The sequence below is a fragment of the Sycon ciliatum genome, chromosome 1 (genome assembly GCF_964019385.1).
Source record: "Sycon ciliatum chromosome 1, ocSycCili1.1, whole genome shotgun sequence".
Classification (NCBI taxonomy): Eukaryota; Metazoa; Porifera; class Calcarea; order Leucosolenida; family Sycettidae; genus Sycon; species Sycon ciliatum.
Window position 1 is genome coordinate 76,685,433 of NC_088643.1, and position 14,914 is coordinate 76,700,346.

Below are 14,914 nucleotides of genomic sequence, written 5' to 3' on the forward strand. Positions count from 1 at the left end.
TGCTAATGTACGTGACCCGCGTGAAGGCTGTTTTCAGCTGATTTGTCACGTGACTGAACTCCCTATGCGGCGCGGCGCGCGAGTACGCTTTTGGTGCAGGTAGCGCTCATACGGTACGCATGCGTGATGGAAGTTTTTTTTTCTTGTTTTTTGAGGATGGGCGCGAAAGTTCAAAAAACGGTCAAGTCACCGCCGGCCACCGGTCCTTCCGTCCCTCTCGTTGGAGCATGGAGTTCTGCTTTCGGAGCAGTTAGCCTGCCTTGAAGAAGTTTTCATACCAATTTCGTAGAGTTCTATCTCCTAGACTTTGATCTCCTTATTGTCCTCATCATTTTCCTCAGTTGAAGTTGTTGAGAGTAGTAAACTATTCTTCGGTGACAGTGCTCCCGACCTTGCACCTCCTACACAGAATTTTGATTTGAAAAGTTCGTTGTAACCTGCAACTGTGGAACAGAGCCAACTTCCCAACTGCAATTTATCTGGATTTCAATTCAAAGATCCCCATGGCGGAGATTTGTACTGCGAGCGGCTATGAGGGGGATAGTGAAGGGGAGGGGAACGCTGCGCTGCTAAAAAACAAACGGACTGGACGATGGACAAAAGAGGAGGTTAGTTTTGTGATCAGTTCCAGTAACACTGTCACTCCGGTGCAGACAGCATGGGTTAGTCAGTTGCTACTCACGATACACATGTACTTTGCTTGCACATGTTCCTTAGTTGTACAATGTAATAATTATAGTAGCAGCACGGGTTTTTCCATTTGTGGCGATATCTGCAGTCCCTTTCAGCTTTACGACAGCTATTGCTCGCTGCGATCTCTTGTCTCTTGCTAGGATGAGCGTCTGAGAGAATTGGTTACCAATTTTAATAGTGCCGAGCCTGATTGGCGAACAATAGCACTGACCCTGGGCACCCGCAGTGAGGTCCAGTGTCAACAGCGATGGACAAAGGTGCTCAGTCCTGACCTAGTGAAAGGTGCTTGGACGAAGGAGGTGAGTGGAACATGTACATGCGACAGTCGGGACACTTGGGCAACAAACTTCACGTCATGCTGATGTTTTTTTTTTATTGCGTATGGTTGGCACCATTATTTGTTACTTTGTGCTATTGACGTAGCCTGAATAATACAGCAGGATTTCACTGGACAGTTGTCTAAGGTCCTCAGGCTGCATAGTGCTCTATGTCCAGCGAACAGAGCCAGTAATACAATGATCACACAGCAATGGTGCAATCAAGTCCTTTTCCGCCGTTACTCAGAGTTTCGTGTGCAACACTCATCAGACAGGATCTGCTGTCTAATGAGTGTTTCACACGAAACTCTGAGTAACGGCGGAAAGGGACTTGATTGCGTCATTGTATAGGGGAAGTATACCCTAACAAAATTTCACCAGTTGTAGTCTTCGGGGTGCTGAGTCGAATGGCCTTTTTCCTAGGAAGCTGAGCCGCTCCCTTCCTCCTTTACTAAGTTCCCAATCGAACTCGCCACTTCCACTGAAACTGAGTGACTGTGCCCTACTAGATGGGGATTTGTATGCAAAATGTCACTAAAAGCGCCATATCGTTCTAATATTAAAGGGGAAGTTAAGGCAAAAATTAAAATTTCACCAGTTGTAGTCTTCGGGGTGCTGAGTCGAATGGTCTTGGTCCGAGGAAGCTGAGACGCTCCCTTCCTACTTGAATCCCAATCGAACTCGCGCACTTCCACCGAAACTGGGTGACTGCGCCCTACTAGATGGGGATTTGTATGCAAAATGTCACTAAAAGCGCCATTTCGTTCTTATAAAAGCACGGATGACCGCGATTGGCCCATATGTTGTAGTCTTTTGGACGCTGAGTCGACTGGTTTTGGTCTGAAAAGGCTGCGATGCAGCGTTCCTCCTTTATTCCCAATCGAACATGGTTGAACAAGCGGTCACGTGCTCCTGGGTGCCCAAATCACCTGGTCACCACGCCAGCAGGCGACAAATTTCACACCAAGGTTCAACTCGAGTTCAACTCGAGTGACAGGAGTGCATCCAAAAAAGGTCAAACAGGCTAGTAAGTTGTACCCTGCAGGCACGGTGACCAGCTGACTGGTGTACGCAGGAGCACGTGACCGCTTGTTCAACCATGTTCGATTGGGAATAAAGGAGGAACGCTGCATCGCAGCCTTTTCGGACCAAAACCAATCGACTCAGCGTCCAAAAGACTACAACATATGGGCCAATCGCGGTCATCCGTGCTTTTATAAGAACGAAATGGCGCTTTTAGTGACATTTTGCATACAAATCCCCATCTCGTAGGGCGCAGTCACCCAGTTTCGGTGGAAGTGCGCGAGTTCGATTGGGATTCAAGTAGGAAGGGAGCGTCTCAGCTTTCTCGGACCAAGACCATTCGACTCAGCACCCCGAAGACTACAACTGGTGAAATTTTAATTTTTGCCTTAACTTCCCCTTTAAAGGGCAGTGAGCGGTCACTTGCTCATGCATACACCAGTCATGTGGTCGCCGTGCCCGCAGGCTACAACTTACAGCCTGTTTGGGCGTGCTTCTGTCACTCGAATTAAAAACCTTTGAGTTGTACCTTGGTGTGAAAGATGTAGCCTGCAGGCACGGTGACCAGGCGACTGCCGACTGGTGTACGCGTGAGCACGTGCCCGCTTACTCAACCGTGTTCGATTTGGAATAAGGGCCAAATGCTGCATCGCAGCCTTTTCGGACCAAAACCAGTCGACTCAGCGTCCAAAAGACTACAACATATGGGCCAATCGCGGTCATCCGTGCTTTTATAAGAACGAAATGGCGCTTTTAGTGACATTTTGCATACAAATCCCCATCTAGTAGGGCGCAGTCACCCAGTTTTGGTGGAAGTGGCGAGTTCGATTGGGAGGAAAGGAGCGTCTCAGCTTCCTCGGACCAAGACCATTCGACTCAGCACCCAGGGTTCTAGCCAGGGGGGGGGGGGGGGGGGGGGGAGCAGCACCCTCCTACTCTGATTGAGTGGCACCCCAAGGCTCTTGTCGATTTTTGTGTTTTTTCATACCATTCAACGAAAATGCATTCGGTAGTCACTACTAGAGGGTTCATAAAGGCACATTTGTCTGGGGTGAAGTTGGGGGCTCGCCCCATACGTTGCATTTTGCATGGCAAAGACAATTTTGGAAATACAAAAAATGGCTAGAACCCTGGAATGTGCAGTTGCGTCTGGAATTTTTTGGCGTCTGTGTGTGGTGGGGGGGGGGGGGGGGGGGGGGGCTGATTTGCCGATCGCAGAACACAGTGCATGCACACGGTCACACAAATTCTATTTTCCTACCGTAAAAGTAGTGGTAATCAATGGTTTCAAAATTTTGAAGGACGCTTCGCGCAGCTTCATTATACTTGAATCGTTTGCAGGCAACCTGCCTACACTCAAGAGAGCATTGCATTTCACACAAATCCATTGGTATCGTTACAACGTTTCGGTCTTTATGACCATCCTGATGATGGTCATAAAGACCGAAACCTTGTAACGATACCAATGGATTTGTGTGAAATGCAGTGCTCTCTTGAGTGTAGGCAGGTTGCCTGCAAACGATTCAAGTATAATGAAGCTGCGCGAAGCGTCCTTCAAAACACACACAAATTCTATTTTCCTACCGTAAAAGTAGTGGTAATCAATGGTTTCAAAATTTTGAAGGACGCTTCGCGCAGCTTCATTATACTTGAATCGTTTGCAGGCAACCTGCCTACACTCAAGAGAGCATTGCATTTCACACAAATCCATTGGTATCGTTACAACGTTTCGGTCTTTATGACCATCCTGATGATGGTCATAAAGACCGAAACCTTGTAACGATACCAATGGATTTGTGTGAAATGCAGTGCTCTCTTGAGTGTAGGCAGGTTGCCTGCAAACGATTCAATCAATGGTTTGTTGGAAAAATGCTCTTCTCTGTCCCAATGGTGTTCACAGGAGGATGAAATTGTGTCTCAGCTAGTTCAAGAACATGGCGCAAGAAAATGGTCTTTGATTGCCTCCTACTTAAAGGGTCGCATTGGAAAGCAGTGCCGTGAAAGGTAAGAGCATCGTGATTATAAGAGTGATTCGATCAAGGGGACCGGATGTGGAACGCATGGTTATGTTGAACTGTGTTCAGAGTGCACACGATGATCAAACCATGAGCATATCTGGGAAGAGGAGAATTTTTTGGCTCACCAGCAGGTTGCAAAACAGCCACTTGTTTCGTCAGTGCATCGTGAGGTCACCAAAATTAAGCTATGTAAAACTATAAATACATGTTCGTTGACCGGCTGGAAAATGGAGTTTCATTGTGTACGTGTAGTGTTCCCCTGTGCCATGATATCTTAGCGCTTTGCCTTCTTTCTTTGTGTTCTTGGCAGATGGCACAATCATTTAAATCCGGATGTGAACAAGTCTGCGTGGACGTCGGAAGAGGAGACAAAGATCTTTGAGTTACGGAGCCAGTTTGGCAACAAATGGGCGGAGATTGCCAAACAAATGCCCGGGCGGTGAGTTATGATCGTTTCCTTTTCCCTTCCTTGCTGAAGGATAGTGAGTCATATGTGGTCAGGGAGTAGCAAGGGCCTATCTCCAAAGAGTTGACCAAAGCGAACGTGTAGTTATGGATATGCATAACCTGTGGCGCACGGCTCTTCTGTCTGGTGGTTATGATCAGTACCGAGTAGCAGCTGCTGGCCAGAGTTGGCAGTACATGTACAGTTGATTCCTGATGAGAAAAAAAAACACCGACATGCAGGAGGATCAGTGCATTATAGCCAAACTTCTTTATTACAGAAATTCACTCGTACCATACAAACAACACATCATTCGATATGTCACGGAATTTGTTACACTCAAGTTGGTTGTGGAGTCGACTGTAGCTTTTTCTTCTTCTTCTCCCTGTTAGGGGTATTGCTAGCGGCAAGAGTACATAGCCCCCAAGTGTGTGCAACTGCCCGCACAACCTCTATCCAGTGCTGCGACGGCAGGACTTCACATCACGTGATATGGCTCAATAGGTCACGCTGGCAAACAGTGCAAAGTGACCACAAGAGAGTTGAACCCAAACAGGGTTGCATACAGCCCTGTATCTGGCATGCACATGGTGCAAATAATGTGTACGAGCTCGTCTCGTGATGTGAAGTTCTGCCGTCACAGACTCCATAACTGGGGTTGCACACTCTTGTGGGTTACTGTTGGAGTTAAATCTCTAACGGGGCACAAAGTCGTTTTAACAAGAAAAATCCATCGCTAACTCAAGAAACGTTACACGTATGTTATTCCTTCTTTCCTCTGTACTACAGTTCATTCATTGGAAACTGGCACCCTTACTTTTTGGTTTTTCCCACGCATAGTTGTAGATATCGTGAAAACAATAGTACATCCTGCATTGTGTGACCCGTGCAATTTCTCCTTGACACATTTGAAACCAGAAAAGTCCAAGAACAGGGAAATAGAAATTCAGCCAGGTTTTACAAAATTAGGACAGGTATGCCATGGCAAAATGTATAGAGATTAGAGAAGCAGATCCTAAACCCAGATTTTTTTAGATTTAACCCTTTGCCGGTCTAACTCAATGTATGTGAGGGATGGTCATGCAAATACATGTACACACAACCAGCAATAACTCAAGAACCATGTGATGTAGGTATGGGTAAACCATAATATTTTCAAAATCTGTATGCCTGAACGCGTCCAGAAAATTCAAATATGACTAGGTCCAGGCAAGGATAGGGCCCATGGTAGCCCTTCAAGTTGAGAAAATACAATTGCGAATGAAATACACGAATATCACAGCACGAAGGGCATACCAAGTTCGTGATGGAGCTGAAGTCGTACGATGAACAATCAGGTAAGGGCTACGTCTTTACAAGAAATTTAGGCTCTCTACAATACCGCCATTGAACACCAACACCTCGCCATCGGCGATACGCCAGCAGCAGCAATTCCCATTACCCTGTAAAAAGACTCACAGTCTGTGGGGAGTGCCCTAGTAAAATAATGAGAGAGCTTGGAAGCTCAGGGCCCTACGCTATGCTTTTTTGCCTTGATGACCTAGACAAAAAAAGCATAGGGATGTTATAAATTCTTATAAGTTTCTACTTTTTGTTTTTAGACATAACCTGGGATTCAAACCCGCACAATCGCCCTGCATGCAACCCCCGATACACTTCGCATACATACTAATTCTTCCAAGTTGCTTCACGTTATGATCTTGTATTTGAAAGCCCTATTTGAATATGCATTGTGGCCAGCCGTCTTTGAATGTACGGTACGGTACGGGATAGGTACGGGACAGGTACGGTCGAGGGTAATACGACACCGTCTACCGCCTTGATGACGGCAAAAAAAGAAAAGGGATGTTATAAATTTTTCAATTCTCCTATTTTTTAAGGCATTTCCTGGGATTAGAACCCGCACTATCGCCCCACATGCATTCCCCCATCCACTTCGCATTCGTACTCATTCTTCCAAGTTGCTTCACGTTATTATTTTGCGTTTGAAAGCCCTATTTGAATATTGCGGCCAGCTGTATGTGGCCAGCTGTGTTTGATGGTACGGTACGGTACGGGACAGATACGAGATAGCGCCAGGCGTGACACAAACACACAAACAAACAAACACCAAATTAAAGCTGTGTGGACCCTGGCTAGCGCCAGACGTTACTGAAGTAACGTCTTCTGCATAGCTACGGGAATAAATACTACTACTACGATATCGCAGTTTCGGTTTGTTCATCTCAGCGCTGCTCGCGTCAGATTCACTCTCGCTCAGATGAGTACTCAGGCGCGAGCTTACGTATGCCGTGATTCTCACGGCCAGGCGAATCAGCTGATCGCACCTGACGAGTCCTTGTGACAGTCGCTGTCGCCGTGTCGGCAGCAAGAAGGCTTCCTCTCTGTTTGGAGAATTTTGTTTCTTCATTCGTGGACGATATATTTTGAACTAGCAGGACTCAACGGAGCTCTTTTTCTCAACACACTACATTGCAAAACCTCCCGGGAGATCCAGCGTGGACTGGTGATGTTACTGCTCTCGGAACGCTTGTCAAACACGGCCCCAAGAGATGCACTCGGATTCTCGAAATGCGCGCATGGTGGATGGTCGTCTTTTCCAATTTCAACAAACTTCAGTCGATCGATACGGCAAAAATTTGTATGGTAAGCATGGTTGTTTTGTACATCGTCAGAAAGCCTTGGACCTCAGCTACGCGTAGAGCGCCATTTTAGCTGTCTCCTAGCAACAAGATCCCCAAAAAATGAGGGCCAAACGTACCGATACTATAGTATCGATTCGCTTATGGTAGACCGGTAAAGGGTTAAGTGGGTTTTTGCTCCTCAATTCAACCCAAATCGGACTTTCAAACGCCAGCGGGACTGTTTCCGATGAATGGACTGTAGAGAAACAGAAGAGATGTGCGTGATGCCAGGGTCGTTAAACTTTGTGCCCGCCAAGTGGGACACCGTTGCAAATAGTTACCGTATGTTTTCACCTTTAAAGCCATGGCAGTATATTCGATTATAAAGCCAGTCTCGGTTATAAAGCCATGGGCTTCGTAAATGAAATGACATTTGAAGTATGTTTTGCAAAAATGAAGGAATAGGTACAATGCTAGCAAACTTACAGCCCAGCAGGAAGGGTGAACAAGTAGATTTAGATTGAAATTTCTGTGTGGACTTTGACTTTTATGGCATGGCGTAGTGGGTGAGTCATTTTGCATCTAAAATATCTAGGAAAGCAGCGGTGTTTCGAATATAAGGCCATGGTTTTAAAGGCGCTGACACACGGTAATTAAACTTTAGACTCGTCACACTTTCAACTCTTACAGTATGAACTCTTGCTAGCAGCAAGAGTACATGAAAACCAGAGTGTGCAGCTTGGGGCCTTCTCTGCTATGGGTGTCTGTCACGGCGAAATTCCGTGATTACATCATTTTGGTGCAGATCTGAGGCGGGAAATGGCGTAGTGCGTACAACTGAGCTGCAGTTGTGCAGAAAGAGACCTGCTTGAATCCTGCTTGTACGCACTACATCACTAAAATGATGTAATCACGGAATTTCGCCGTGACAGCAACCCATCCGAGCTGCACACTCTGGTTTTCATGTACTCTTGCTAGCAGCAATAGTGCATAACTAAGAGTGTGTAAGTCCTATCTTGATGTTCTTTGCGCTTTTGATCTCTGGCTGCGCAGCGCCAGTCTTGTTCATTAGCCACAACGTATCATCTTTTGGCTTATTTGCCTTCTCATCTTTCTGTCTTTTTGGCTAGAACTGACAATGCTATCAAAAACCATTGGAACTCCACGATGAAGCGGCTATACGAACCGGATAAAGAAAATGCCAATCCAACGGTGAGTCTGGCGAGCAGTGGTGGATTGGATTGTTCTTCTGTAACTGTATGAGCAGATATATTCGTCTGGAATTTTGTTGTTTCATCCAGAGAGTTAGAGTGAGGTAGCGTGTGCCTATATTGCCAAGCATCCCGCCTTGATTTCTTGTCTTGGGAAGGACTAGGATTGTGTCATGCAAGCGATGCTGCTTTGCAGAAACTGCTTGCAGGTGCCTTAGTTTAACCCTTTCACTGCCACTGTCGACAAAAGTCGACAGCGCATTCATGCACTCTGAGTGCCACTGTCGACGAAAGTCGACAAGCAAACATGCAGTCCCCAGTGCCACCGTCGACTTTTGTCGACAGGCAGACTTCACCCAGTTTGGGCCGCTATTTTTGAATATTGGAGATGTTTAGCTGTAGTAGAGGGCCACTAGGCCCTAGAAGAGGTCCATACCCATCGAAATACGCTGCCAGAAGCATGGGTTGCCATTTGAAAAAAATCGAACCAGCGTCGTTGAAAATGTGCATCTGATTTTTAGCCGAGCGGCGCGGAAGAAATCGGTTCTCACGCACTTCCACCTTGCTGAGTCGGTGCCAGTTTTTTTCTCTTTCCCGTCAACTTTCATTGCAAGGAGCATGACATTTGGTTCAGACTTGATGCCTAGCCATTGCCCAAGACTCCAGGCGGCTATCCATTGCGATAGGCGGTTGGAGTCACGGGTAGAGACAACCACACGGCGGATTCCTCACGGACGCATTCACTGCAAACTTGGCAGAAACAGCGCTGGCGGCGCTCACTGAGTCCAGAACTAAAATTTTCTAAGAACTACCACGTCACAATGGCGACCAGCACAGTCAAGAGACACTACAGGTATGTCAGCTACAACATAATTATATTCTTTCTACAACGACACCTACATCAGGCTCAATACCTGATGATCTACTGCAAGCTGATGCGAAAGTGCATTACACCCGCGAACGCCGCGCTTGTCAACGGAACAGGGAAGCGCTTCACTCTCCGAAGTCGAAATTTATTCGAACTGCTGCTAATCGGGAGAACAAACGACCACCATGGCGGCAGAACATTCCGCAGCTGTTCACCGACACGACCCGCTTCGCCAAACGACTTGTGATCGTTTCGTTCTCCGAGTTTTCTGGTGGCAGCAACTAGAATTTCGCCCGCAACAACAGGACGAAAGTCTCTCGCAACTGAAGTCCTGTTGCCACGAAGACAGAGAACATTCCGCACGCCATCTCTTCTGCTTCCAGTGTTGTAGCTCTCCGGTCCAATGGCAGATCTTTTAATCCCAGCTAACAAAAAAAGGATCTGCTTCTCTCTCCAAAATAACAACAACTACCGTAAAAGTCCGTAAATAAGTACGTATTTACTTTCGAATTTAGTGACCACACCCGTACTAACTTTCAGGCGGGTACTGACTTTCGGACCTGACTTGTGTGTAGTGGAGAAGTCATTTTCATGTCAATGTACATGCTACGTGTTGCATGTGCGCACCGTACCGGTACTTATTTCGGGCAGTATGTTTATCGGCCTTGACTTGACTTCAACAGACAGAGCCAAAAGATTGAAGGGGGTATTTCTTTCGGGCAGGTACTTATTTACGGACTTTTACGGTAACTTTACTTCGCGAGTGTCTGGGCCGATCGTGTACATAGTGTATGTTGCGCATGCGGCGCACTTTCGCATGACATGGCATGCATTTTTGCACAGCGGCTGGCGCTAGAGCGCGCAGCACGTTTGTACTTCGGATTTTGCGATTTTTTTCGACAGCAATGGCTTCCTTTATGAGCTGTCTACCTACGATGTATACTTTGGAAAGCGATATTCCGTACAGAAAGTACCAAAAAATCCACGAGAAGTTGGCCTTTCGATTTTTCGAGCTGGAGGCAAAAAGTGCCTGGCAGTGAGGGGGTGTACAGCTCAGCTGACAGCCTGGCAGGGAGCGCCTTGTCACCTTGAGTGGTCAGCTGGCAGTGAAAGGGTTAACCTTTTGTCAGAGTTGAGGGTCAAGTCCCACACTACAGACAAAGCATCTACACTGTATGGATATGAAGAAAATAGCCCTGCGAGGCCATGTTGTAAAGCACCATGCAGAGAGATCTCATTCGCCGTGCCCTACGATCACACCCTGGACGGGGTTGAAGTCGCAGGGTGCTCTGGCAGGATTTTACAGTCCAGGTGTGTGACATGTAGTGGAGTGTGTTGTCGTGCTGAGCGTGACATGGTTCTTTCTGCACTGTTGCCTTCCTTCTCATCTACATCAGGCACCGAAGAAGAAGTCCAAGAAACCAGCTCTTTCTGCCACTAATGAGCCACTCAAATCACGGGACATTACAACTGCAAATGGTGGGTTGTAGCTCTGTGTATCCTTTGCTTACTCTCTATATTCCTCCATCTATCTATCTATTAATCTATCTATCCATAGCAGATTGAGTGTCTTATCTATCTGTCTACAGTCCATTCATCCAAAACTAACACCCTAGGTTTTTGGTGTCTCGCACAGTCGTGTATCCTCGAACTATACCAGATCTTGAGCAGTCAGACTTGCACAACTTATCACAATACTGCCACCGAGTCCTGAGACATTGCATGCCATGATACAATTGAGCCACCCAAGTTCGGTGGTGTTGCTTTGCATTAGGGAGGTTTCGCTCTACGAAAATAACGTAGGAACTGCACATAATTTTCATACGTAAAAATCAGCGCTGTTGGGTTTCGCTCTACGTGATTTCTCCACGACTGCTAAACATGCCTTGTTGCTTTGGAGACGCGTTGGCTGCACTGTCCCTCCAGGAATCCGTGATTCCGCGGCTGCGGTAAACTCCGCGGAATTCATGTTTTTTTAATATCCCGCGGAATTCACAGTTTTCACCGCAGAATCGTGAAAAATCACGGTTTGGGGGCAATGCGAGCACGCGCTTCATATTCATGCACAGTGCAGTGTCCTGTCGCTATTTTGTTGCATTCAAAGTCGAGGGAGTTTTGCAATGGACAGTACAGCAACTGTACCAGTTTTCTTCGTTACTGTATTGAGCCTATCTGTGTTTTTGACCACTAATTTTTTTTATTGATTCTTGTACATAGCATATAGCCATGTCTTTTCGCCGGTGCAGCGCCGCAGAAATCACGCTATCCGCCGCATAATGTAGCGATTTGTGCCGCAGAATTTCAACTTTCTGTCCGCGGATTCCTGGAGGGACAGGCTGCATGCGCCCACCGCATGCACCACAAACCGAAACCGCGTTTTCCATTCAATTTTGCACGTGGTGTACCGTGTGTGTACCTTGTATTTCGCGCGGCTTGAACATTGCCATGGATAAATCCGGAAAATGCAAAAAATATTTCAAAAAGTCCTACGAAGGACCCAACGTAGGAAAGAGCTTTCCTACGGAAATCCGTAGAGAGATTTACGTAGGAAAGTTGCCCTCGGTCCCCGGCGTGTACGACATGCGGATTTTCATACGTAATTACGTAGAGCGAAACCTTCCTATTATCGAATTGTGGTTTGACCGTGCTGTTCAATGGCCTTACCGTCCCATCGTCGTCATAAGTCAGCATTCCTTGTAGCCTTGAAATGTAGCTTGTGTTTGGCTTGATGGCGCTTCCCTTCCCCTTTGGCATTGTCGCTCGCAACCACGAGCCTTCCATGTTGGTTAGCGCTATGGTGCAGTGCTCAAGCTTACTACCATGCCGTGGAATGCCTCGGTACTCAGTGTCAGCATTGTGCTAAATTGTGCACGTCGAGCTGTACAAGATCTGGTTTAGTTGGTAGACTCATGCGCATAACTTGTGCCCTGGTGTTTACCTGCTTTTCCTCTAAAGTTATCATTGGCTAGCCATCTGAGTTCAAGACTACAGTGCTGTCTGGCGCTGAAGAGCACCGAAGAACGAGCAGGCTGGGTGAAATCACCAGGCATAGCATACCGATACATACACGGTGACTCAACTGTGCATAGGCTGTAGTACATGTACCGTAAAGTACCGCCAGAGCGCCCCACCATCTCTTCCTTTCGTGGTCGTATTGTGGAGGTGGTCTGCTGTCTGTAGGTGATACGACATGAACCTTGTACACATATTGCACGTTTTGCAGTCAATCCGTACCTTCAAGCGGATTACAAGCTCCACACAAAAACCTGCCAAGTGTGACCTTAGTACACTAAGATTCTCACATCATACACACTTCGTTGCACTCTGCCATACGATTTTCCTTTCTCTGGCTGTAAAATCAAGGTGGGGCACTCTGGCGGTACTTTACGGTACATGAAAAATAAGAACGGTCTAGGCTGAAGGGGCGTCCCCTCCTGCCCCCAGTTCTTCAGCACCCGCCAGTACTGTATAGTCCTTGTTCTAAGTTGGCCTTTTTTCCTGTACTTTCCATCCAGGCACGACCCATATATTTGCGTTCAGCGGTAGAGATATCAAAAAATCGCGACAATCGGGGTGAGTGGCAGTTCTGTCTGGATTGTTTTCATGTGCAAAGATAGTATACATGCAAGCTGCACTGGTACTTCGGGTGAGATATCAGAGTCAGATCGATCTCGCTTCTAGAAGATGTACAGAGGTCAATGACCTCACCTCTACAAGTTGTAGGCCTGTCCGGATTATGTTTTGCATATTTTTCGCATTTTGGGGTTTTTTCAGCATTTCTCCAACATTTTGAGCATATTTTGCATGCTCATCGGAAGCCTCGAGTGCACTTGACTCTGAAGAAGCCATACAACCAAACAAAATGATCGATTCCTTTCGACTATCGAAAACAACCACCTCCTTTGCACGCACTTCCTCCACGTGCACTTGGAACGACAAGCAAGGGATTCAAGTCTTATGCCATCTTGGTTGCCATGGTAACGTCAGCATAATTTTCGCATTTTGGGTGAAATTTTGAATTTTTTGAAAGATTTTTTTAGCATTTTGGGTAAATTTCAAAAAAATAAACATTTCCATTTTGACCCTTCAAAAAACGCATAATCCGGACAGGGTTAACAAGGTGTACAGAACTCAATGGCGGACTAGGAATTGTTACACGCACACTAGAGTCATACTGGAGGGGTTTCCCTACATTCCCGGTGTTGTGCAGTGCTGCTCAATGAAATTCGATCAAGCTCACTGTCCAGCCCTACAGTCCATTCAGAAAAAGATGGGCCCTGGCTCTGGCGAGCTCCCGTATTTGGCGATTTTTCGTGATTTCATTGTACACAGTGCAGTGCTGCGAAATTTGATCTTTGAACAAGAGTCCAAAAAGGGTACCTGAACTGGGGTTCGAACCCCACAATGCACTGTTGCAGGCAGGGTCAAACGGCCTGGATTTTGATGGTTTTTTCCAATTCAATGCTTCTGGGGCAAAACCTGGCCAATATCCTATTCTTGTTATGGCTTGCTTTTTGGACAAATAGACTTCAGAAACATAATTGGAAGAGGATTCCATAGGGGATTGCAGAAAAAAATTCTAAAAAAACTCAAAGTTTGACCCATTTATGGCCAAAAGCTAGAAGTCCATCTTTTTCTGAATGGACTGTAGACCTGCGAACAGTGGGGTGTGAACTAGTGCACGGCGAAGCCTTGACTCATTCGTTGAGCAGCACTGTATTTCACAGTACAGTCAGACCTCGCTTATCCGATCCTCTTTTATCCTGATCCTTCGCCATCCGGAAGAAAATACATGTAGCTGGTTACATATTTATAGCATACGTGATGCAGCCAACATAAACAGTGTTCGGTTATCCGGTTCCCTCGCCTATCCGGATATTTTTGTGGAAAACGGATGTGTGCGGTTAACCCTTTGCCGGTCTAACTCAATGTATGTGAGGGGTGGTCACGCAAATACATGTACACACAACCAGCAATAACTCAAGAACCATGTGATGTAGGTATGGGTAAACCATATATTTTCAAAATCTGTATGCCTGAACGCGTCCAGAAAATTCAAATATGACTAGGTCCAGGCAAGGATAGGGCCCATGGTAGCCCTTCAAGTTGAGAGAAAATACAATTGCGAATGAAATACACGAATATCACAGCACGAACGGCGTACCAAGTTCGTGATGGAGCTGAAGTCGTACGATAAACAATCAGGTAAGGGCTACGTCTTTATAAGAAATGTAGGCTCTCTACAATACCGTCATTGAACACCAACACCTCGCCATCGGCGATACGCCAGCAGCAGCAGCAATTCCCATTCCACGATATCGCAGTTTCGGTTTGTTCATCTCAGCGCTGCTCGCGTCAGATTCACTCTCGCTCAGATGAGTACTCAGGCGCGAGCTTACGCATGCCGTGATTCTCACGGCCAGGCGAATCAGCTGATCGCACCTGACGAGTCCTTGTGACAGTCGCTGTCGCCGTGTCGGCAGCAAGAAGGCTTCCTCTCAGTTTGGAGAATTTTGTTTCTTCATTCGTGGACGATATATTTTTGAACTAGCAGGACTCAACGGAGCTCTTTTTCTCAACACACTACACTGCAAAACCTCCCGGGAGATCCAGCCTGGACTGGTGATGTTACTGCTCTCAGAACGCTTGTCAAACACGGCCCCAAGAGATGCACTCGCATTCTCGAAATGCGCGCATGGCGGATGTTCGTCTTTT

At 46.6% G+C, this 14,914-nt stretch overlaps 1 protein-coding gene across 1 annotated transcript in view; it reads left to right on the plus strand.

The window, feature by feature from the left end:
- The first annotated feature begins 186 nt into the window (after positions 1-186).
- The window catches only part of LOC135805549 (myb protein-like), a 23,145-nt gene continuing 8,417 nt past the window's right edge, over positions 187-14,914 (plus strand). Inside the window, exons 1-7 of the mRNA XM_065319600.1 lie at positions 187-608; positions 834-992; positions 3,934-4,037; positions 4,362-4,490; positions 8,251-8,332; positions 10,597-10,678; positions 12,715-12,772. Of these exons, the coding sequence (XP_065175672.1) occupies positions 504-608; positions 834-992; positions 3,934-4,037; positions 4,362-4,490; positions 8,251-8,332; positions 10,597-10,678; positions 12,715-12,772 (719 nt within the window). The 5' untranslated portion in view covers positions 187-503. The remainder of the gene's footprint in view (positions 609-833; positions 993-3,933; positions 4,038-4,361; positions 4,491-8,250; positions 8,333-10,596; positions 10,679-12,714; positions 12,773-14,914) is intronic.